This window comes from Vicugna pacos, chromosome 27 (genome assembly GCF_048564905.1).
Source record: "Vicugna pacos chromosome 27, VicPac4, whole genome shotgun sequence".
Classification (NCBI taxonomy): domain Eukaryota; kingdom Metazoa; phylum Chordata; class Mammalia; order Artiodactyla; family Camelidae; genus Vicugna; species Vicugna pacos.
The window spans coordinates 9797244-9820532 of NC_133013.1; the positions used below are offsets into that span (position 1 = coordinate 9797244).

General features: G+C 46.5%; 1 protein-coding gene across 1 annotated transcript in view; it reads left to right on the top strand.

The window, feature by feature from the left end:
* Positions 1 to 17760, top strand: part of FAM169B (Protein) — a 68206-nt gene extending 50446 nt beyond the window's left edge. Inside the window, exons 6-9 of the mRNA XM_072950711.1 lie at positions 6601 to 6783; positions 9885 to 10016; positions 14469 to 14563; positions 15800 to 17760. Coding sequence (XP_072806812.1) covers positions 6601 to 6783; positions 9885 to 10016; positions 14469 to 14563; positions 15800 to 15997 — 608 coding nt within the window. The 3' untranslated portion in view covers positions 15998 to 17760. The remainder of the gene's footprint in view (positions 1 to 6600; positions 6784 to 9884; positions 10017 to 14468; positions 14564 to 15799) is intronic.
* The last annotated feature ends 5529 nt before the right edge of the window (positions 17761 to 23289 follow it).

The window sequence follows — 23289 nt, forward strand, 5'->3', positions numbered from 1 at the left end:
AAGAAAAAAAATTATAGCTACTTCAGTTGGCATCAGACTTACAACATGAAAGAAGATAATTTGAGCCAAAAACACAAAAAGCGAAGAGGAAAAGGACAGAAACCTTACAGGTAAATGAAGATAAGATGCTATCAGCAGGAAAAGGACTGGCTTATCTATGAGACATTTTATACAAACCTCATAGTAATCACAGAACATAAATCTAGAGCAGAGACATGAAACAGAAAAACAGAGGAAACTGAGAAAAATATCATAGGAAGCTACCAAACCAAGCTGGCAGACAGAAACACAAAGAAAAAGAAACAACAGTGATGTAGAGAAACCAGAAAACAGAAGATAAAATGGCAACACTAAGTCCTCACTTATCAGTAATCACCCTAAATGTAAATGGAGTGAATTCACCAATCAAGAGACACAGGGTGGCTGGATGGATTGAAAAATAAGAACCGGCCGTGTGCTCCAGGAGACTCAAAGAGGCTTACCTAAGCTCTAAAGACAAATGTAGGCTGAAAGTGAAGAAATGGAAGATGACCAATCAAATGGCAGCCAAAGGAAAGTGGGTGTATCCTTACTCATATCACACAAAATAGACTTAAAGCCAAAAGTAATAATGAGACAAAAATGGACAGTGTGTAATAATAAAGGGGACAATTTATCTAGAAGATGTAACAGTGATTTTTTTTATATATACTTATATATATATATAAAATAAATATATATATAACACAGTCACACCAAAATATATAAAGCAATTATTAATAGACCTGAAAGGAGAAATTGACAGCAACACAATAATAACTTTAACATCCCTCTTACATCAATGGCTAGATTATCCAGACAAAACATCAACAAGGAAACTGTGGCCTTAAGTGAAACTTTAGACCAGATGGATTTGGTAGATTTGTATAGAACATTCCTTCCAAATGCAGCAGAATACACATTTTTCTCAAGTGCACATGGAACTTTCTCAGGGATAGACAATATGTTAGGACACAAAGCAAGTCTCAGTAAATTTAAGAGGTTTGAAGTCATATCGAGCATCTTTTCTGATCACAATGGTATGAAACTCGAAATCAACTACAAAAAGAAATCTGGAAACATCACAGATATGTGGAGACTGAACAGCTATTGGGGCAACAAAGAAAGCAAATGCAAAATTTACAAATTACCTGAAGACAAAAAAAAAGAAAAGATGACATGCCAAAATTTATAGGATGCAGAAAAAGTGGTACTAAGAGGGGAGTTTATAGCAAAACAGTACTGTCTCAAGAAACAAGAAAACTCTCAAATGAAGTCTAAACTTACATCTGCAAGGAGCTAGAAAAAGAAAAAACAAAGCCCAGAGTCAGGAGAAGGAAGGAAATAATAAAGATCGGAGTAGAAATTAAGGAAATAGAGACTAAAAAGACAATAGAAAAAGATCAATGAAACTAAATGCTGGTTTTTTGAAAAGGTAAACAAAATTGACAAACATTAGCTACACTCTCAGAAAAAAAAGACAGAAGGCCTCTGATGAATAAAATCAGAAATGAAAGAGGAGAAATAAAACAGATACCAAGGATTATAAGAGAGTATTATGAGCAGCTATATGCCAAGCAGCTAGAAGAAATGGACAAATTCTTTCAATTGTACAACTGTCCAAGACTGAATCATGAAGAAATAGGAAGAAATCTGAATAGACTGGTCACTAGTATAGAGATTGAAGCAGTATTCAAGAAGCTCCCAAAATACAAAAGTTCAGGACGAGACAACTTCACAGATGAATTCTACCAAATATTCAAAGAATTAATGCTTGTCCTTCCCAAACTCTTCCAAAAAATGTAACAGAAGGGAGTGCTTTCTAACTCATTTTGTGAGGACAGCATCACCCTGATACAAAAGTCAGACAAAGACAACACACACACACACATACACACACAACTTATAGGCCAATATCTCTGGAACACAGTTGCAAAAATCCTCAACAAAATATTAGCAAATGAAATCCAACAATACATTTAAAGGTTCATACACCATGATGCGGTGGGATGTATTCCAGAGATGCAAGGATGTTTCAATGTATGCAAATCAGTCAGCGTAATACAGCACATTAGCAAAATGAAGGCTGAAAACAATATGATCTCCGCAGTAGATGCAGAAAAAGCATTTGATAAGATTCAACACCCACATAATGAAAATTCTCAATAAAGTGATAGAAGAGGGAACATATCTCAACATGATAAAGCCCATATATGATAAACTCACAGCTAACGTCATATTCAGTCATGAAAAACTAAAAGCTATCCTTCTTCAATCAGGAACAAGACAAGGGTACTGACTCTCACCTCTCTTAACATGGTATTGCAAGTCCTCACCAGAGTAATTAGGCAAGAAAAAGGAAATAAAAGGCATCCAGATTGGAAAGGAAGATATAAAACTGTCATTATTTTCAGATGACATGATTTTATATATAGAAAACCCTAAAAAGTTCACCAAGAACTATTAGCAATAATAAAAAAAATACAGTAAAGTTGCAAGGTATAAAATCAACATACAAAACTGTGTTGTGTTTCTGTCTGCTAACAGTGAGCTAGCAGAAAGAGAAATTAAGAAAACAATCCCATTTACAATTGTAACAAAAAGAATGAAATACCTTGGAATAGATTTAACAAGGAGGTAAAAGACCTGCGCACTGAAAAACTAAAAACTGAAAAACTAAAAACTTTCAACAAAGACATTGTTGAAAGAAATGGAAGAAGACAAATAATGGAAAGATATTCTGTGTTCATGAATTGGAAGAATTAACATTGTTAAGATGTTGATATTAGCTAAAGCAACCTACAGATTTAATGCAATCTGTATCAAAATCCAAAGGATATTTTTTCACAGAAGTTAAACAAAAATATCGAGAATTTATATGGAGCCACAAAAGACTTCAAGTAGCCAAAGCAATCCTGAGAAAAAAGAACAAAGTAGGAGATACCACACTCCCTAATTTCACACCCTTCTACAAAGCTATAATAATGAAAACAGCATAGTATTTGCAGGAAAAAATGTACATAGATCAATGGCATGGAATTGGGAATCCAGACATAAACCCACACATTTATGGACTATTAATTTACAACAGAAGAGCTAAGAACGTACAATGGGGAAAAGATAGACTCTTCAGTGAATGTCCAGTTGGGGAAACTGGACAGCCACATAAGAAAAAATGTAACTAAACCACTATCTCACATCATACACAAAAATTAACTTGAAATGAATTAAAGACTTGAATGAAAGCCCTGAAACCATCCTAGGAAAAAAGAAAAACAATTTTCTAGGAAAAAAGGAAAACAATTTTCTAGGAAAAATCCTAGAAAAAAACCGGCAGTATGCTCTTTGACATTGATCTTAGTAATATCTTTCTAGATATGTCTCCCCAGGCAAGAGAAACAAAAGCAAAAATAAACTGTGTCAAACTCAAAAGCTTCTGCACAGCAAAGAAAACCATCAACAAAATGAAAAGACAGCCTACCAAATGAGGAGATACTTGCAGATGATACATATAATGAGGGGTTAATATCCAAAATATATAAGGAACTCATGTAACTCAACAACAGAAAAATAAACATCTTGATTAAAAAATGGGCAGAGGATCTGAATAGACATTTTTCTGAAGAAGACACACAGATGGCCAGCAGACACTTGGAAAGGTGTTTGACATCACTAATTATCAGGGAAATGCAAGTCAAAACCACAGTGAGATACCCCCTCATGCCTGTTAGAATAGCTCTTATCAAAAAGGAAAGAAAGAACAAGTGTTGGCAAGGATGTGGAGAAGGGGGAGAACAGGGACCCTTCATATGGTCCCGGACACCATTAGTAGGAATGTAAATTGGTACAGTCACTGTGAAAAACAGTATGGCGTTTCCTCAGAAAATTAAGAATAGAGCTGCCAGACGATTCAAGAATCCCACCTCTGGGTATTTATCCAAAGAATGAAAAAGACTAATTTAAAAAGATACATGCGTATAGCACAGGGAAATATACACAAAATGTTATGATAAATCACAGAGAAAAAAAAATGTAAAAAAAAAAAAAGAAAAGAAAATGTTGAGATGACTGAGCAAAGTGTACAGAACTGATTATCACAGAATTTCCATAATAGTAATAAACACCAGAAAAGGAACACAACCAAACTACCTAAATATCCAGCAACTGGGGAACTCTAGTAAATAAACTGGCAAAACCACGTAATTGAATACTATTAAACTCTTGCAAGGAACAAAACAATACAGATCGATAAGTTTGCCTCTGGGGGACTATTTCTGATCTATTAATGGGAAAAAAGTCACAAAACAGAGGAGGGAGGGGCAAGACAGGGGTGTGGGATTAAGAGATACAAACTACTGTATAAAATAGATAAGCAACAAGGGTATATTGCACAGCACCGGGAATTATAGCCACTATCTAGTAATAACCTTTAATGTAATCTAATCTGTAAAAATACTGAATCACTATACTGCACACCTGGAACTAATATAACATTGTAAATCAAATATACTTCAACTTTTTAAAAAAGTCACAAAACAGGAAGTGTTATATGACTATTTTTGTAAGAATAAACTATACTTATAAATTAAAAATTTAAAAGGATATACATCCAAATGTTAAAGAGTTCACATTTGATTGGCTATTTGGTTACATATTATTTTTTATATTTTCATATAATATACAATATTCTGACAATATATAAAATGTATTTTATATTTATATAAATATTTTACAAAAAGCATGGGTTTTTTTTTAAGTCAGAACAAAGATTTATGAAAATGTAAGATGGTGAAAAAAAAAAAAAGATACATGCACCCCTATGTTCATCACAGCATTGTTCACACTAACCAAGATATGGAAACAACCTAAGTGCCCATCAATGAATGAATGGATAAAGAAGATCCGGTGTGTATGTATGTCTGTGGATGTTTGTAGACACACACACACACACACACACACACACACACGATGGAATGCTCTTCAGCCATGAAAAGATGAAAACTTACCATTTGTGACAATGTGGATAAACATTGAGGGTATTTTGCTAACTGAAATAAGTCAGATGGACAGACAAGTACTGTGTCATTTCACTTTTATGTGGAATATAAAAAACAAACACAAGGAACCAAAAGAAATGAACAGACCATACCTAACAAAAACAAACAGGTAGATACAGAGAACAGAGTAGTGGTTACTAGGGGGAGGACAAAATGTGTAAAGGGGATCAATTATGGTAACAAATGGACTTTAGTTAATAATAACGTATTCTTGTGGACAGAATTGCATCTCCTCAAAATTCATGTTGAAGCCCAAACCCCCAGTACCTCAGAATGTGACTTTACTGGAGACAGGCCTAAGAGGTGATGAGTTAGCTCTAGTCCTATCTGACTGGCGTCCTTATAAGAAGAGGGTATTTGGACACACAGAAGGTCACCAAGGATGTGCGCACACAGGAAAAACCATGAGAGGACAAGACGTGAAGATGATCGTGTACAAGCTGATATTTTTACTAACATTTTTACTGCCTTCACAGTTTTGCCTTTTCCAGAATATCACATAATTCTAATTGTATGGTATGTAGCCTTTTTAGATTGGCTTCTTTCACTTAATCACATGCCATAAGCTTTCTCCGTATCTTTTCATGGCGTGATAGGTCATTTTTGCGAACAGTTCACTGCAGTAGCGTGTATCTGCAGTTCTGCCTGGCTGATCAGACTCAGAATCATTTTTCATTTGTTTTGGGAAATCACCCGCCTTCTGAATCTTGGCGGGCACAAGTACCACCTCTTCCGATAGGAACTGAACGTACGACGTATTTTTTTTCCTGGATTCCAGCGCACTTTGGGCACAGGCGGTTGGGAAGTGAGGAGGGTGATGTAGTTGGGTCCCTGTGGCATTGATTTTCTGCTTAGAGTGACAGCAGAGGTGAGTGGCTGCAACCTCAAGCTCCCATTGCAGAAACAGCAACTGTGCTGGTGCTGGTGCAGGTTGCAGTGAAGTTCAGTTCAGGTTGGAAAAGTGGGAAAGGTGCCAACTATCGCCTCTCCTGCTCTCCTGTCGCAGGGTCATTGATGTTTCGATGGGAAACAGGACTTAGTCTGTTGGGGGTAAGTGTCCTTTGCCACAATTGGACATGGTGAGCCCTTGTTAGGAGTTACTGGACAAGTCCGTGCCCTGGAGATGTGAGGGCTGCATCCTCCAGCCCACAACCTCTGGTTCAGGGAGAACTTTGATGTTATCCAGATGCTCCTCACTGACCTCAGGGGCCGCTGAACTATGCATGGCGAGGGAGGGGTCTGAGGACCCTGGGTGTGCAGGCGGCCTTGCTCTGCTCAATCACCAGGTTTGCTTTTCATTTGGGGGCCATAGCCTAGTGGTGGAGGGGGCAGCGATTAAGATCACGCGGGCCGACCATCAGTTGGAGAACTGCAGGTTTGGGATGATCAGCTGTCTTGTCTTTGGTGGTTTAGTTTCTGAAGCCAACCCTGCTTCCAGGCAGTACGAGGGACCCAGCCCAGAGGGAGGGTCCTGGCCGGTTAGTCACGCCCAGGGGACAGCGCAGGTCTCTTGCTTTCCCTGCAGGCAGCCTGTGTGGCGATGGCACGGGTGCGTGCTACCTGCTACCTGTCTTCGACACCGTGTTTGTCAGGAGGAGGTACCGCCGCCAGGGCCTGGGCCTGGCCATGCTGCGGGACTTCTGTGAGACTTTCCGAGAGGATGAGGCCCTGGGTGTCAGCTGGCCGATTTCCGCCGCCATGTACCAAGGTAAGCCTCCTTGTCAGGGAGGAGCCTTCGGGCATCTGGGAAGGGTAATGGATTCCAGGTGCTTCCGGGTGGAAGGGCGCTTGGAGCCCCCAGCACCGTGACATGTTTGTGGGTTTTCTCTTGCTTCTGAGAAATCTCCCCTTGCTTCAGCACCAGTGAGACTTTAAGCTTGATCAAAAGGGTTGCACCTTTCCCAGCCTGAGAAACAATAAAAAACAAACCAGCACAGTGCCAGAGAGCAGCAGAGTCCAGAGAACTTCCACTGTGCTGACGGTTGCTGCTGGGCCCCTGCCGTTTCCCTGGGAGATTACAGTCCATCCCTTCGCCCTTCCAGCCAGGAGCCACAGGGGGCCAGGGGCTGAAGGGAAGGAAAGCTCTGAGTGCCCAGGGTCCCAGCCTCCTCTCTAACTTTTGCTGCAGAAGGTGGCTCCCCATCACCCATTCTCGTCTCACCGAGTCCCTGTGTTAGTCAGGGTTCTCCAGGGAAGTGGAACCAGAAGGGTGGATCTGTACATACAGAGAGAAGAGATTTATGGTAAGGAATTGGCTCAGGAAACATGGAGACTTAGAAGTCCCAAGATCTACAATCACAAGTTGGACCGTCAAAATAGCTAACAGTGTGGTTCCAGTCCAAATGCTCACAGGCTTGAGACCCAAGAAAAGCTAGTGTTTGAGTTCAAGTCCAGAGTCAGGAAAAGACCAATATCCTGGCTTAATCAGTCAGGCGGAAGGAGTTCTCTTGTACTTGTGGGAGGGTCAGCCTTTTTGTTCTATAATCCAGGCCTTCAACTGATTAGACGAGGCCCACCCTCATTAGAGGGCAATCTGCTTTATTCAGACTATGGATTCAAATGTCAATCTTATCCAAAAACACCCTCATGGACACACCCAGAAGAATATTTGACCACATGTCTGGATACCCCTGGCCCAAGCAAGTTGACACAGAAAATGAACTATCAGAATCCCCTTCCATGTTTTGGAAGAGAAATCTTAATATGTATTTACCAGAAGCAGTTCAGAAAGCTCTGGTGTTAAATGTCTCACTCCAAGTCAGCAAGCATGGGAGACTGGGGAGCATCGCCTGGGATCCCCTTGTTCCCCAGGAAGCACACCCGCCCCACACTGGGCCCTGCCTCACTTCTTGTCATACAGATGCTTTGGACCCTGACTGTTGAGTTTCCAGTGTCCTTATGGTGTGAGAACAACAGATAGGAGGGAAAGGCTGGGAAAGGCGAGGAAACTTCTGTTCCTCTGAAGTCATAAGTAAAGCAGGCGAAAACATTTTCCTCAAGTGGGTGTAGTCATTTCTTTGTATTTTCAAACTCTTCATCGCTCACAGAAAACTTGGAAGCTCCTGAATTTCTGCAAAGAGGGCTCGAGGCTTACTGCACTGATTTGCTCACTCGGAGGTGTTGGAAAGTTCTGGAACCCAGATGCTGGCTCTCTGTCCACACTCACGTTCTTGTCCATCTCTCCCCTCATTCTTACTTCAGCTCTGAGACTTTCGTTTGCCCTCGGGCCAGCGCTGCAGACACCCTCGTAGGGGCCTGTGTCTCCACCTGGAGAGAAAGAATCTGAAAGTGCTGATTCTGAATCGTGTTTGGGGGTCTGCCCAGCCGAGGGTGCTGGGGCCTCGAGGTCCTACATCACCCTGACTGTGCCTGCGCTCATGGGCTGGCAGGCAGAGTGTGGACAGAGAAGCAGCCGGAGGCTCAAGGCCAGGGTGGGTGTTGGTTACTCCACGCTTCACTGACCTGCTTTTACAGTCCTGCCTTTCAAATGGACAAGAGGGTCCCCTGCCCAGGGCCTCCCTTTAGCCTCTCTTGAAGCTGCACCTTTCTCCACGGGATGAGGAATCGCGGGCCCAAGAGGATGTTCTAAACCAGTTCAGGCTACCAGGACCCTAGGATTCCTGCCAGTGGGCACTGAGTGGACCCCATCCCTGGATCTGTGCTCCTGAGGGTGGCCCACACCACTAGTTTGTACAGCCCGATGCCACGGGGACAGCTGCTGGTGGGATGTGGATGGAACGTGGGCATGGTGTCCATGTTGGTACGTCCTTGCAGTGGGAGGGGGGTGGGCTGTCAGCTGGAGGCCAGCTCTCTTGGCATCACCACATTCTGCTGCAAAGCTCCAAGGAGTCCAAGAATTCTAAATTTGAAACTGGCTTTCTCTGTTGGTATGAAGTTATATTTGTCAAGACAGGAGAGCAGAACATTCTATCTCACACCCTGCTAGCTCGGCTTCAGGCTTTCGAGTCCTTAGCATCACGCTCTGTGGGTTTCCGTCTGTGCTCTTGCCCTGGGCCTGACGGAGCACCCCCGGCACTCGCAGGACCTGGAGCCGTTTCCCATCCACTGGACTCGGGGCCCTGCCACGTGGAAGTGCTCACCACGTGAACGTGGCATGAAAGTCTGCAAGCCTTGATTGAGGGCGCTCTGCAGTCAAGGCGTCTGTGGGGTCTGAGCTGGAAAGTTCTGGGGAAAAGGGGGGCTGTGAGGCCTAGAGGGCGGACGGGCAGCGCCCGAGGCATGGGGTGGGGTGAAGTTATGGGCTGAATTGGGCGCCCTTCCCACCAATTCTTCTGTTGAAGCCCTGGCCCCCTGTGTGACTGGGGCCTGTAAGGAGGAAATGAGGTTAGATGAGGTTGGAAGGGGGGCCCTGATCCAACAGGGGCGTAGGAGGCGGTCCGTGTAAGGAGAGGAGGTTAGGACACAGACGGGTGCAGAAGGAGGATGGTGTGAAGACACAGTAAGCGGGTCCCTCTGCAAGGAGAAGGGTCTCAGGAGGAAGCAAGCCTGAAACACCTTGATCTTGGACTTCCAGCCCCCAGAACCGTGGGACCAGAAATGTCTGCTGTGTAAGGCTCCCAGGGGGTGGGGTTTCATTGTGGCCGCCGGAGCAGACTAGCTGGGAGGGATGAAAATGGGAGGCAGGTGAGGGTGATGGCAGAGTGGTTTGCGTGCAGCAGGGGCGGGGCTGGGCGGGGCTGGGCTACAGGAAGAATGAAAGTGGCTGTGCCTGGGGACGCAAAGAGGGCCGGCCTGTGTGCACCAGGGCTTGGTGGGCCTCCCTGACTCCTGTGTGCCACTTCCCCTCAGTCTGTAGGAAGTTCCTGGCAGCCCATCCAGAGGAGCGGGGGCGCCTATGGGAGGTGGAGCCCCCGGGAGCCTGGGGCCAGCGAGGCAGCATCTGGCTGAAGGTTCAACTTCAACATTCAAGACATCCAGACTGTGAGTTGGGGTGGAGACCATGCCCTTTGGTCTGGTAATTTCTAGCATCAGGAACGGAGGCGCAGATTAACGTCTGCAGACGGGGTCGGGCTGGCCAGATGTTCCCTTTGTTGCTGATGCAGGAACAGAGGAGGGCGTGACACTGGGCTGGTGCCATCCTGGCTTCCTTCCACGTCCCTTCCTGGGTGAGCCGCACCTTCCAGACCCTCTTGCTCAAATAGATCTCCCCAAATTTAACCAAACCAGAAACTCCCCGGGACTAAGTGTTCCCTATTTACAATCAGAAAGAATCATTGAAACATGTGAGAGGATTAATTGCTTCTAACAGAAGCCCGGTGGAAAACGTGGTTTCCAGTAGACAATGTGTGCATCTGGGAAAAATTCTGATACTCACAGGATTTCCTGGCAGAGCAAGCCCCTGTCCCCTCTCCCTCCGGGAGGGCTCACGCAGGCGCGAGGCAGTGGCTCATGTTTGGCGTCTGCACGTGCCCGCCTTGTCCCTCTGGTCCTGTCTGGTGGCAGCATGCGGGTGAGCTGCTGGTTGTTGGGCAGCCCTCGTTACACACACGCTGTCTTCAGCAAGTTTGCGGTGAGCTTTTGATGCAGTGTCTGTGCCCAGGTTGGGGGTCCCAGGGCAGGGATGGGAATACCTTTCAGTAGCCAGAGGGGCAAGCAGGCCGGCAGACTCACTCGTCTCTGGGTGTCCAGGCTGCTTTCTGACAGTGCTCCTTCCACCTCTCCTGAGTGTGGGAGGGAAGGACCCCCCAGGGGAGGTGCGGGAGGGGGCAGGGCTGCAGGAGGGGTGTGGGGGGCGGTGAGGGAGAGAGGGAGGGGCTCCCTGTTCAGGTTCCCCGGCCACAGCGAAAGTGGAGCTTTCCTTTCTCCTGGCACCCGTGCTCTGGTCCGTGTCTCCGGCCACTTCTGAGACTGCAGGTGGCTCATTAGGGGACGGATGGGCAGGCCGAGGGGCCTCGCTCCCTCTTCTCGTGGGTGACTGGCTCCTGGGAGGTGGTGACAGAGAAGACTGCCTTGGAGTTTATTGATGATAATAGTGGCAGGTTTGGCTTCTTGATGCCTTTCAGCTGGAAGGCCTAATGGATCTTTACAGATATTAATGGGGTGACCGGGCACCTGGGAAGTGTGATGCTGTGACTGCCACCCTAATGAGGCAGTTAAGGGACTTGCCCTGTGGCGTCGAGAGTTAGAAATGAAGGGGAGCCAGCCCAGGAGTCTGGCCCTCGGCTGACCGGCCGGCCGGGTGGGTTTATCCACGGGTTTCACAGATGAGCTGGTGGCCGCCACATGTCCCGGCCTCTGTGGCTGGGACACTGGGTTCCTCGGCTGGGATGGAAAAAAACCCCAAACGACTCACCTATCAGAATGTGGAAATCATGTGGAAATCGCACGGGCCAGAGGGCATTTGCAGGGGAGGACGTTTTTGCATAATTGGGGAGATGGCTTCCTTCCGAGCAGAATTCCACTGGGGGTTATTTCAAGAGCGGAGAGTTGGTGTGGTCTGATCGGAGGAAATGAGCTGCAAGTCAGATGCCAGACCTGTCACTTTAACTCATTCTGAGGTGCACCAACTCTCTTTCAAACAGCAAATGAGGGGACTTTCGCAGAGAAGGTTCCAGAAGCACGCTGGAGTCCCTTGGAGAAAGAAGAGCCATCATTATAATTAGGGGTATAATTAGATTACTAAAACTCTCTCTCTCTCTCTCTTTTTTTTTTTTTTTAATTCTAAGCTATGGTCCTTGCACTCCCTGTATAAATCACCGCTGGTTCCCAGTTTCACCACACCTCCTGCCTCCCTCAGGGCCAGCATTCAGGACGTTAATTCACTCGGGGAGGTTTTCGGCCAGCCAGCTCCAGCTTGTAACAATTTTGTCAGTTAGTGCTGACATCTCAGGTTTTTTCCAGGTTGGCGAGTGGGGGCTGCAAATATAATCACAGATTAGCCCAGATGCTCTGCAGTTTCTCAGTTTTTAGTCTGTTTCTCTCCTCGTGGATGTCAGCAAATGTTAGCCTGTTGGATTTTCCCACCGGTCACCAAACAGTGCAGATTCTGAAATCTTCTCTTCCCTGGAAATCTTATATTAATTTAATTGTTTTTAAATTCATACTTAAAATTTTTTTTTGGATAGGATAATTAGGTTTATTTATTTATTTTAAATGGAGGTCCTGAGGATTGAACCCAGGAACTCACGCATGCTAGGCATACACTTTACCGCTCAGCTATTCCCACCTCCCTGCTCCAATTTTAGTTTTTAGTCAGTTATTCTTAGAGTTGCTTTCTTGAGTTGTTCTATCTTTTGCCCCTTCCCTTCTTAGAATTGGAGGTTTCCTACAATTTCTTGGGCCATAGGAATAGAATTCTAAGCAAGAAGGGCCCAGTGGGGCCAGGCACTTTTTGCATTTTAAGTAAGGCGTAGACATTTGACCACATTCCACAACATTCCAGCGAGACATTAACTCCTTTCAAACGTTTTAAAATCTATTTTTGAAGTAATGTCATTTGTGGACTAGGGCTTTTAGAGTTTGCATGGTCCTGACTGTTGATAACATCTGTGGCTTATAAAGGCACTGACAACATTACAGGGTTACTCAGACCTTTTGAGAGAAGGAGCCTGTGGGAAATTTTTTTCTTCCTACATTCAGTTACATTTGAAGCCTTTGAAACTTGACCAATAGGATCATAATTGTATCTGATGTGACTTTCCCATTAGCCTGCACATGTCCAAGTTTCTTTACTGGAGGAGATGAAATTAAATACGTCAATAGTCAGAATAGTTTGTTTTTTTTTTTTCTTCCAAAAATGTTGCTGGAGGCAGGAGGTAATTGCACACAGCTTTAAAAATTATTTTTTTCATCTTTAGGTTATATTTTTGTTTTCTTTCCAGGTAAATTCTTAATAGATTCATTTGTAATCCATGGGAAAAATACTTGTATTTACATTTAATTTTTAAAGCTAGAGAGGATGCACGTAAAGAGATGTGAAATATTTGAATGGGGGTGGGGAGTTATTTTTTCCAAAAGCCTGACGCTTAGCAGACTGAAGCTGTAATTTGTCTCAGATTGGAGAGTTGGACATTCACAGCGTAGTAGCAAGACCAAATTTATGGTGGTGGAAAGTGCTGAGAACAGAACCCCCATACTGGTTGGGTTTTGGGGCTAATGCCGCTCTTTGTAAGGTTGTGTGGCTCCCTCTAGTGGCCACTGTCATCTTCTGCAGCCCTGGATGGTAACTCGTAGGTGTCTACCTTAGACCTACCTGCGTGGTTGCTTCTTAGATCCTCATACTTGTAAGTCCAAATTAGTGCATTCATTAAAAAAAAAATTGAACTTTCATTAGCTGGGAATAAAATGCAAGTGGACATTTGATAGCTATTAGCATGCTTTTGTTTGTAACACATAAAAACATAGTTTTACCCATTAGGAAAGGAGGAAAATTGATAATGGATGATCTGTTTCATTCTCTCATTCAGTCATTCACCATTCGCTCATTCATTCTCTCATTCATCCATTGTTTTTCATCCATTCATCATGTACTCAGCTACTCATTTATGCAATTGTTTATTCTCTCATTCATTCATCACTTGTTAATGCATTCATTCAATTGATTACTGTTAACAGAGCATTTCTTAGCATTGGGCACTGACCAGGTAACTGGGACAGGGTAGTGAATAAGGCTGGCTGAGTGAGTCTCTGAACTCATTTATGAGCTTACGTTTTTGTGAAGGAAAGTACACAGGTCACAACTGTGGTATTATATAAATCTTTATGTATCAGAGAGGACTTAAGAGGGCTGGTATTTTTAAATGTTTACGATTAAATTTTGCCAAACCAAAGTTTGCTAATTTATAAAGTCAGAGGATAAGCTTTAAACATTTATTTATGCAGGTAACAAGGAATACATTTATTCTTTATTTGAAAAATGTGTTTCATTTGTATTTTCAACCCCAATGGCTAACTGACTATTTTTTCCCTAGGGGATCTGAACCCCTCCCTACACCTCCACGTATGAATTTTGGGGTGTGGGGAGGTGCATAGTAGGGTAAGAAAGTCATCCACTTCCAAGCTGGTACTGATTTGGTAGGAGGCGGAGGGAGGCTGACTTAACATGTGTGAGTAAAAATTCCAGTGAGCAAAGAGGAGGGTCTAGGAATAGTATGGAAATCTGAGTCCATTCAATTCCTGAATAACTGGAAGACCAAAACCCCAGCTCAGAGATGGTTAGCAGAATCACTGTGTCACGTCTTCCGATACCTGGCAGGCTTTCCTGTCCTCAGAGGGCACGTAGCAGGTGTCAGCATGAAGGTCAAGAGGATGGAACTGGGTCATGAGGACACGTGCTTTGGGAAGGGTCCCCAGTGTGTTATTCATCTTTTGATTGTCTGCTCCCTTGGAAGCCACCCCGTTTGCTCATCCCTCTCTCTTGCTTGGGGAGGGCAGCTCACCCAGGGAGATCCAAGGAGGATGTGAACGGTCACGGGCGGACTTCCCAAGATGATGGACCCAGCCAGTCCGACAATGGAGAAGGCAGCAAGGTACGGTGACGAACGTGTCATTCTAGGAACAGTCCTCACGTTGTGCTGGTGCAGCTTCTCAAACACCTCTGCTGTGGGTCCTCTGTGGCCGCGGGCCCTCGAATTACGCTCAGCATCTCGGAGCTGCAGTGGGAGGAGGGGCCGTCGCAATTAGACTTTTCACGGTCCTCTTCTCTGAGCTCGATAAAACTCTAACAGAGCCAAAACTAAACAGGGAACACATGGGGGATCAGCCGTAACTTTGCCTCGTTAAGGAAATATTGAAAAATCTGAATTTCAAATTCTGCGATGGACCAGCGTCTTTCGAGTGGAACAAATGTGTGGACAAATTGGTCTTTCCGCTCCCGCCCCTGAAGCCCAGATGCTGGAAAATGGAGTAGGGCGTTAGATTGTCCTGTGGTTCAGCCCAGTGGGAGAGCAGACCCCTCGGGCCAGGGTAGCTACTGAGTATTTCTTGGTGGCCTGTTGTCATTCAGTATTTTACAATGTTTTGAAGCGATGTGATTCCACAAGCGTTTTCTTGGGGCCAAGCCAGACACTTGCCCACACAAGGTCACTGTGATGACATCCATTCTCTGGTGTGGAAGGGTCTTTGCTCTTGAACCCCTACGGAGCTGATAATGATATTAAACTCCCAAACTTACAATTGCACTTTGTGGGGAATGCTGCTTATCTTGGAGAGCTGATGGTCCTGGGGCTGAAGACCCAACGTCAAAGGCATGACCTATCCCAGTAAGCGTGGGATTGTCTTAGAGAGGCTGCCTGGTGTCTGACACCAGTCCCAGCCGTCGCCAGATGAGGGCTTTTGTGTTTCCTGGGTCTCGGATGGGCTGACTTATGACCCTACCAGGCCGCTGAGCCAAGAGTGTGTGCTTAGCCTCTTGCAAACCCCTTACTCTCCTTTAAACCTTGGGGGCCATTAGAGGAAGCAGGCGGTGTCCAGGGTGACCTGACCCCCGTGGGCGTGTGTCTGGGGAAGGCTGCACTTCCAGCGTGAGCGCCAACTTTTAAAGCCGTGACTCCTGGCCTTGTTCTTCCCAGATCAACCTGAGCTGGGCCTTCAGTTCCCGCCAGGGATTGTGTTCCCATCAGTCAACCTGGACTCGGAGCATCTTATGAACAAAACATGGTTTTTGAACACGGCTCACCTGCTCTGCATCTGAGCTCGCAGTGCAGGGCCCGGCCGGCCCTTCCAGCCTTACTTGAAAGGCTCGGTCAATTCTTTTCTCATTTCAGGAGAGGATCCGTGGCGGAGAACTGGAGAAGGATGATCAAGATGGCACAGGGAAAGGAGCTGCGGGGCCGCTCAGGAGAGCCTGCCGGCCTGAGCTGCCGGGACCGAAGCCAAGAGGAGGGCCGCGGACGCCGGGCTGCCCGGGGGCTCCTGGCGGAAGCGCACACCGCCCGGGCCCCGACTCCCAGGGGCGCATCTGATCTGAGTCTGTGCAGAGGCCCTGGGGGATCGGACGTGGGTTTGAGAGCCGCCTGTCCCCGCTCGCGTCCCCTGGGAGCTGGGAGGAGCACCGGGCCGCACAGCCCCCGCCCACCTCGGGCTGGATGCCCGGGCGCAGGGGGAGGAAGTCCGAGAAAGCGCCTCGTTTCTTAAGCCCAGAGTGCCGTGAAGGTGCGAGTAATTTCCTCCCGAGCTCAGGTTCCAGAAGCCCATCCGCTAACCCCGGTGTGCTTTCTGTTACTCAGGATGAATGTGTAGAGGCTGCCCTGGGACCACAGGACCCAGCCTCTTTCTTTAGCCCGAGGAAGCCCCCTCCAGGCAGAACTTGGCTTCGGGGTGCCCACTGCGGGCCTGCTGGACCCGAGACCCCGGGCGCCTGCGGGCTTCTAAGCAGATGCATTTCTGGAGAAGCTTCAGCTCCGTCAGGAGCCCCCCCTTCCCCCGCCCCGAGGGCCGGGCGGGGCTGTCCGGTGCACAGCTCCGCCTCCTGCTGGCTGCGACCGGCTGGTGTCCCAGGTCAGCTCGAGGGGACAAAAGGGGTCGCCACAGCTCCTGACTCAGAGGGGAAGCTACCGGCCGAGGGGACTTTGGGCTGATGGTCCTTCTGGAGTGGACAGGCTTGTGCTCCTAAAGGTGACCGTGAAGGTGACAGCCTGGCCTGCACGTGACAGGGTTCACCCACCCAGTTCTTCATATTTGCACAGTCCTGCTCGGGGCCCATGCTCTGCGGAGACTGGAGTTCCCAAGCTGCACCAGGGTCCCTGCCCCACGGACTGGCCGTGGCCGTACAGTGGGACCTTGGTTACTTATTTACTCATCCATGTGCCCATCCATCCATCCATTCATCTATCCACTCACCCATCCATCTCCTTGTTCCTCCCTCTCCACTCATCTCCCCATCAAACTGTCCATCCATTTCTCTCTCTCCCTGCCTCCATTTCTCCACTCATTTTCCCATCCACCCATTTACCCGTCCACCCACCTGTCTGTCCATCTGTCCATCGGTTCACATCTATCCATGCATCTGTCCACTCATCCATCCGTCCATCCATCCATCCAACCATCCATCCTGTTGTACAACAGACATTCAGTGTGTCAGGCACAGGGGATGTGCAGATAAGTGAGGCGTGGTCCCTGGACTCAAGGAAACTGTTCTCTGGCAGGGTCTCTCCTGGAGTCCTTCGCCGCAATTGTCTCTCTGACACTTGTTAGAGACATGGTTGAGAGCTCCCTACGGAGCCGTCGTGAAGTCCCCCAGTGCAAGTCGGCTCTCTGGGAAGGAGGCACAGACTCACCGTACAGATGGATTCAGGTCTGCCGTGTGTGTTGTCAGACGTCACCCTTCCCAAGGGGTGTAGACGTTTGCTGTGAACGTTTCACCGTTGAGATGAATCATTGGTGCTTAGGGGTTTGATGAAGTTACTGTTCAATAAAAGAATCCTCCCAAGGAAGAAAAACTCATGTGTTGATATAGTTCATTTAAGGACGCACCAACAAAGTGCCTGGCATTTGGAGGGAAACGCCCTGGAGCTCAGAGCAGCCCTTCCCAGGCAGCGGTCAGTCCCGTAGGTCTGGGGCCGAGCGCAGGGTCCCTTCCACGTGGTGGGCGTGCACAGGAGTGTCAGTGAGGCCGTGTGCATGCGTGCGCGTGTTGTCTTATCAAATCGCCTTTGTTTAATTTATTATTCAGTTCCTCTGTGTTCTTGCCTGGCATTATTTAACAGCTCTATTGCAATATAATTTATAATCCATTAAGTTTATTTCACTTAAGGTATATAATTCCATGGTTTCTAGTATGTTTACAGGGTTGTACAACCACCAGCAGTCAGTACCTCAGAAAGAAACCTGTACTTTCCTGTTCGCAGCCTCTCCCTTCCCACCGCCCCCGCCCCCAGCCCCCCGGGCAGGCACAAGTCTCCTTTCTCTGTGTAGACACGTCACACAAGTGGAATCACACAAGATTTTCTTCGCTCACCGTGATGTTTTTAAATTTCATCCGAATCATATCATGTATCAGTGCTTCATTCCTTTTTAAGCTGAAGAGTGTTCCATTGTACAGAGATACCACTTAACAAAAAATCCATTGTTGACTTCTGGGTTGATCTCACTTATAGGCAATTATCAATAATGCTGCTCTGAACATATGCATATAAGTTTTCATGTGGACACATGCCTTCAGTCCTGTTGCGTCTATACCCAGGAATGGAATTTCTGGTCATCTGGTATCTTTTTTTTTTTACTGTTTTGAGGAATTATGTTTCAAAGTGATGCACCATTTTGCATTCCCTCCAGCAGTGAGTGGGGGCTCCAGTTTCTCCCCCTCCCAGCCAGCACTCCTTGCTTTTTCATCTTTGAGGTCACAGCCACCATCCTAGTGCTTGAAAACCAGCATCTCGTCGTGGTTTTCTTGTGCATTTCCTGGACGATGAGTGACGTGGAGCATCCTTCGGTGTGCTTGTCGGCTCTTTTTGTGCCTTCTTTGGAGAAATGTCTATTCAGATCCTTTACCCATTCCTCAACTGGGTTGTCTTTTTATTGTTGAGTCATAGTAGTTCTTTATATATTCTGGATACAAGGCTATCATCACGGACATCATTTGCAAACATTTTCTCCCATTCTGTGGGCTGTCTTCACTTTCTTGGTGGTGTCATTTGACGTGCAGCATTTTGAATTTTGATGACGTCCAGTGTATCTGTTTTCCCTTTGGTTGCTGTGCTTTTGCTGCTGCAGTAATAATGATTGTGTTTTTATTTATTTTATTGAAGTATAGTTGATTTACAATGTTGTGTTAGTTTTTGATATACAGTATAGTGATTCAGTTATATATATATATATTCTTAATCAGAATCTTTTCCATTATAGGTTATTATAAGATATTGAATATAATTCTCTGTGCTGTACAGGAGGACCCTGTTGTTTATCTATTTTGTATACAGTAGTTAGTATCTGCTAATCCCAAACTCCTAATACATCCCCCCCACCTTCCTCCTTTGGTAACCATAAGTTTTTCTATGTCTGTGAGTCTGTTTCTGTTTTGTAAATAAGTTCATTTGTGTCCCTTTTTTAGGTTCCACATATAAGTGATACCATATGGTATTTGCCTTTCTCTGACTTACTTTACTCAGCATGAGCATCTCTAGGTCCATCCATGTTGCTGCAGGAGTAATGGTTATGTTTTATAAACGCATGCCCAAGTTATTTGACTCTCTAATGAGTCTAGAAAAATCCACAGAGGAGTCATTACTGTGAAGAAATCTGTCCTTGGGTCCCAGGCCCTGCGGGCTGCTCCACGCCAAGCTCACACAAGATCCATAAATTCCTCTCCCGGGTATTTACCCAAGAGCACTGAAGGCATGTGCCCATGTAATGACACGTACACAAACATTCATAGCAGTGTGGTTGATAATCACCAAACAGTGAAATCAGTCCAAAGTCCCTCGGCAGGTGAATGGACAGATAAAACACGGTGTCTCCGTACAATGGAGCAGCCTTCAGCTCTAAGAAGGAATGATGTCCTGACACGTGCCATGACGTGGATGAACCTTAAAAACACGTGCAGTGAAGGAAGCCAGGTGCAGGGTAGGCAGAGGACGTTGGGGACCCGTGGTCGTGCAGAAGCTTGCCTGGTGGGTCAGGGTCTGGAGTGGTGGTGGACGCTCACTGCTGTGCCCTGGACCTTGGACAGATTTTCCTCATCATGTCAGGCTACCTGAACATCAGGTATTTTGTTCCAGAAAGTCTTTGAGAATAGGCCCTTCAGGATGAGGGATGAAGGAACCTAGCGGGTTGGCTACTTGCAGAAACCTTAGGGAGCCAACAAATGAGGAGAACGTTTCTAAAATCCCCCTTTTCTTGGAGGAGCAATATAAGATTTCTGGTTTTGATTAATTCTCTTTCTAAGGAGAGAATGGTCAGCACCTGGAAGTTTTGCACTTCGGCGTTTGGGTTTCCACGTCGAGAAGCCATGAAATTTCGTGGCCACCTTCCTCGCCTGCCGTTGCCAGTGTCCTTCAACACATGCTCGGGAGAGGGCGCTGCCGAGCCCAGCGGCACGCGCTTTGACAGTCCCGAAGCCCAGCGCCCAACTGGACATCAGGGAGCTGGGCTCTTGGTCATTTCCAGCATCAAATGAGACACAGTCAAAGTCATTTCATCTCCCGTCAGAGAAATCCTGTAAATGCCACAGTGATGGCAAGGCTCGTGTTTTCTTCTTGAATTCTTAATTTTTATTGAAGTGTAGTTGATTTTCAATGTTAGTTTCATGTGTACAGCAAAGCGATTATTATACGTACACACACATACATATATATATATATTTTCAGATTCTTTTCCATCACAGCTCATTATAAGAAATTGAATGTAGCTCCCTGTGCTATACAGGAGGTCCTTGTTGTTTATCTATTTTATATATAGTAATGGGCATCTATTTTTTTTAACGTTTTTTTATTGAGTTACAGTCATTTTACAATGTTGTGTCAAATTCCATTGTAGAGCACAATTTTTCAGTTATACATGAACATACATATATTCATTGTCACATTTTTTTCACTGTGAGCTACCACAAGATCTTGTATATATTTCCCTGTGCTATACAGTGTAATCTTGTTTATCTATTCTGCATATGCCTATCAGTATCTACAAATTTGGAACTCCCAGTCTGTCCCTTCCCACCCCTCTCCCCCTTGGCAACCACAAGTTTGTATTCTACATCTATGAGTCTGTTTCTATTTTGTATTTATGTTCTTTTTTTGGCTTTTTTTTAGATTCCACATATGAGCGATCTTATATGGTATTTTTCTTTCTCTTTCTGGCTTACTTCAATTAGAATGGCATTCTCCAGGGACATCCATGTTGCTGCAAATGGTGTTACGTTGTCGGTTTTTATGGCTGAATAGTATTCCATTGTATAAATATACCACAACTTCTTTATCCAATTATCTGTTGATGGACATTTAGGCTGTTTCCATGTCTGTTAATCCCAAACTCCTGATCTGTCCCTCCCCCGTTTCCCCCACCCCCGTAACTACAGTTTGTTTTTCATGTCTGTGAATCTATTTCTGGTTTGTAAATAATTTTTTTTTTTAAGATTCCACATATAAGCAACGTGATGCAAGAGTCCTTCTCTGACTGACTGGCTTCACTTTATACCTACTGGCTCTGTTTCATGGAGTTGGCTTATCTGACTAAGCCCTCCTTCCCACCAAACAGAAGTCACCTTCAGGCTTTCTAGCAGGCCACTTCTCCACCCAGTGTGTGGGTGGGCTGCAGAACTGGTGAGCTTCCTGGGCCTGTCTGCCCACGGCTCGCAGCACCCACTGGGGATGCTGTACGGGGCGGGGACTGAGCAGGTGCTCCTTTGGTCCTTGAGTGCTCAGGTTCTGTTCAGATTCTGGGAGGGCATGTCCTGGGGTGGATTGTGGGAGAATCCTCCTGGTGCAGCACGAGATGAAGGATGGGCTCGGTGAATCATCATTCCTTCCCTCCTCTCCACTCACACACAGCACAGGTGCTTTGATTTGGGGAATGTCTGCTGGGTTCTCTCGTGACCAAGAGAATCAGGTCAAAGCCACATGATCTAATATATAATACATAACAAAGTATATGTACTGTATTTGTAAAGTAACTATGAAAACCCATATTCATTAAATCCACATAAGCTACATAAAAAAAATGTTATAAGGATTTTCTTCTGTGCCTCTTCCTTTTTCTGGGATCAAGTCTACGCTCTGGGGCTTGCATGGCGCAGGAAGGGGCCTTGGTGAGGAGGGGTCAGGAGGGGGCACGTGCTCTTGGCCTGGGTCTTTCCTGCCCACACTTGCACCAGCTCACACGTCTGATTGTCCTGTCGAGGTCTTTGCCAGCTGTGTGGGCAACAAGGTTGCAGGGGTGCCTTCCGCCTCGTCTCCTGCCCCCGCCTGGCTGCCGTCTGCTGATACCTTCCCCCTGGTCCCCACCAGGAGGCGACGCTGGGGCCTACGGGCATCCTCTCTCTGCCTGAGTCCTGGATACTTCTGGCCACACAGGGGATCATTTGCTTCCCACGGGGGTTCCTGTGGGGCGGGCCCTGGCATCCCCATCTACCTGTCTCCTGTGGTCTGGAGCATGGGGGGCTCTTTGGGGCTTTCCCTTGTCTGGAAACTCCAGGCTGGGATGGGGTACACCCCCGTCTCCTGTGGAGCTCCCCCAGTCTATTCAAGAGTTTCCTTCCTTCCCATCTCTGCCCAAATGAATCTGAATTTTTAGAATTTAAAGCTCATTAACGGGACATTTTTTTTTTCAGTTTTCTTCATAGATGCCCTGCACCCTCATAGAGCCAGACTCAGGTCTCACCTCCCGAGTCGGGGATGACCAACTGTCAGCTCCTGGCAGAGTCGTGGTCCCCACGCTGCTCTGATGTCCCGTCCCTCAGGCCAGACAGGCTCCCTGGCTGACGCTCCAGGTCCTCGTGTCTCCTGCGGGATGTGCGCTGTAGACGGCCGTGCAGCCGCTGTTTCTCACCAGACCTGACACACAGCTGGAGGTCCCACTGTTGGACACGTTTTCCTTTTGGGGTGGATGAGGAACCAGGACTTGTGTCCAGGACTGGAAAGTGTGTGGGGCTGGCTCCAGCCTGGCCCCTCACTCCCGTGGGGTCTGGAACGGCCACTGACTTCTTGGGTACCACCGGTCCTCACGGTAAAATGAAAGCGGTGAGTCAGGGTCTGTGAACAGGCAGCTCGATGGTCCAGATCAGTTTACAGATGAGACTTGTTTGGGCCACACAAGGTTTAGGGACATGGATGCTGCTGTCCCCACATCCCCTTTAGTGAAAGCATGTCCCCACCACCCACTGGCCGTGCAGCTCATTTGTGCGCTCAGATCCGCTGGAACCGATCACGTTGGCACTCCTGGTGCAGGCTGAGCAATGCCCCCCAAAATGTCCGTGTCAGACTCCCCAGTATCTTCACTCTGTGGCCTCAGGCGGTAAAAGGGGCTTTGCAGATGTGATTAGACATCTCGAAATGGCAAGATTATCCTGGGTTACGCAGGTGGGTCCAATGTGATCACATGGTCCTTAAACAGGGAGGGAGATTTGACTACAAAAGACAGATTCGGTGTGAGAAAGACTCCACCAATCACTGCAGGGTTTTAATGTGGAGGGAGGGGCCATGAGTCCAGGGATGCAGGTGACTCCTAGAATCTGGAAAAAGCTAGGAAACAGATTCTCCCCGAGAGCCTGGAGGAGGAAGGAGGAACCCAGCCCTGCTGACCCCTTGCTTTAGCCCCACTGAGA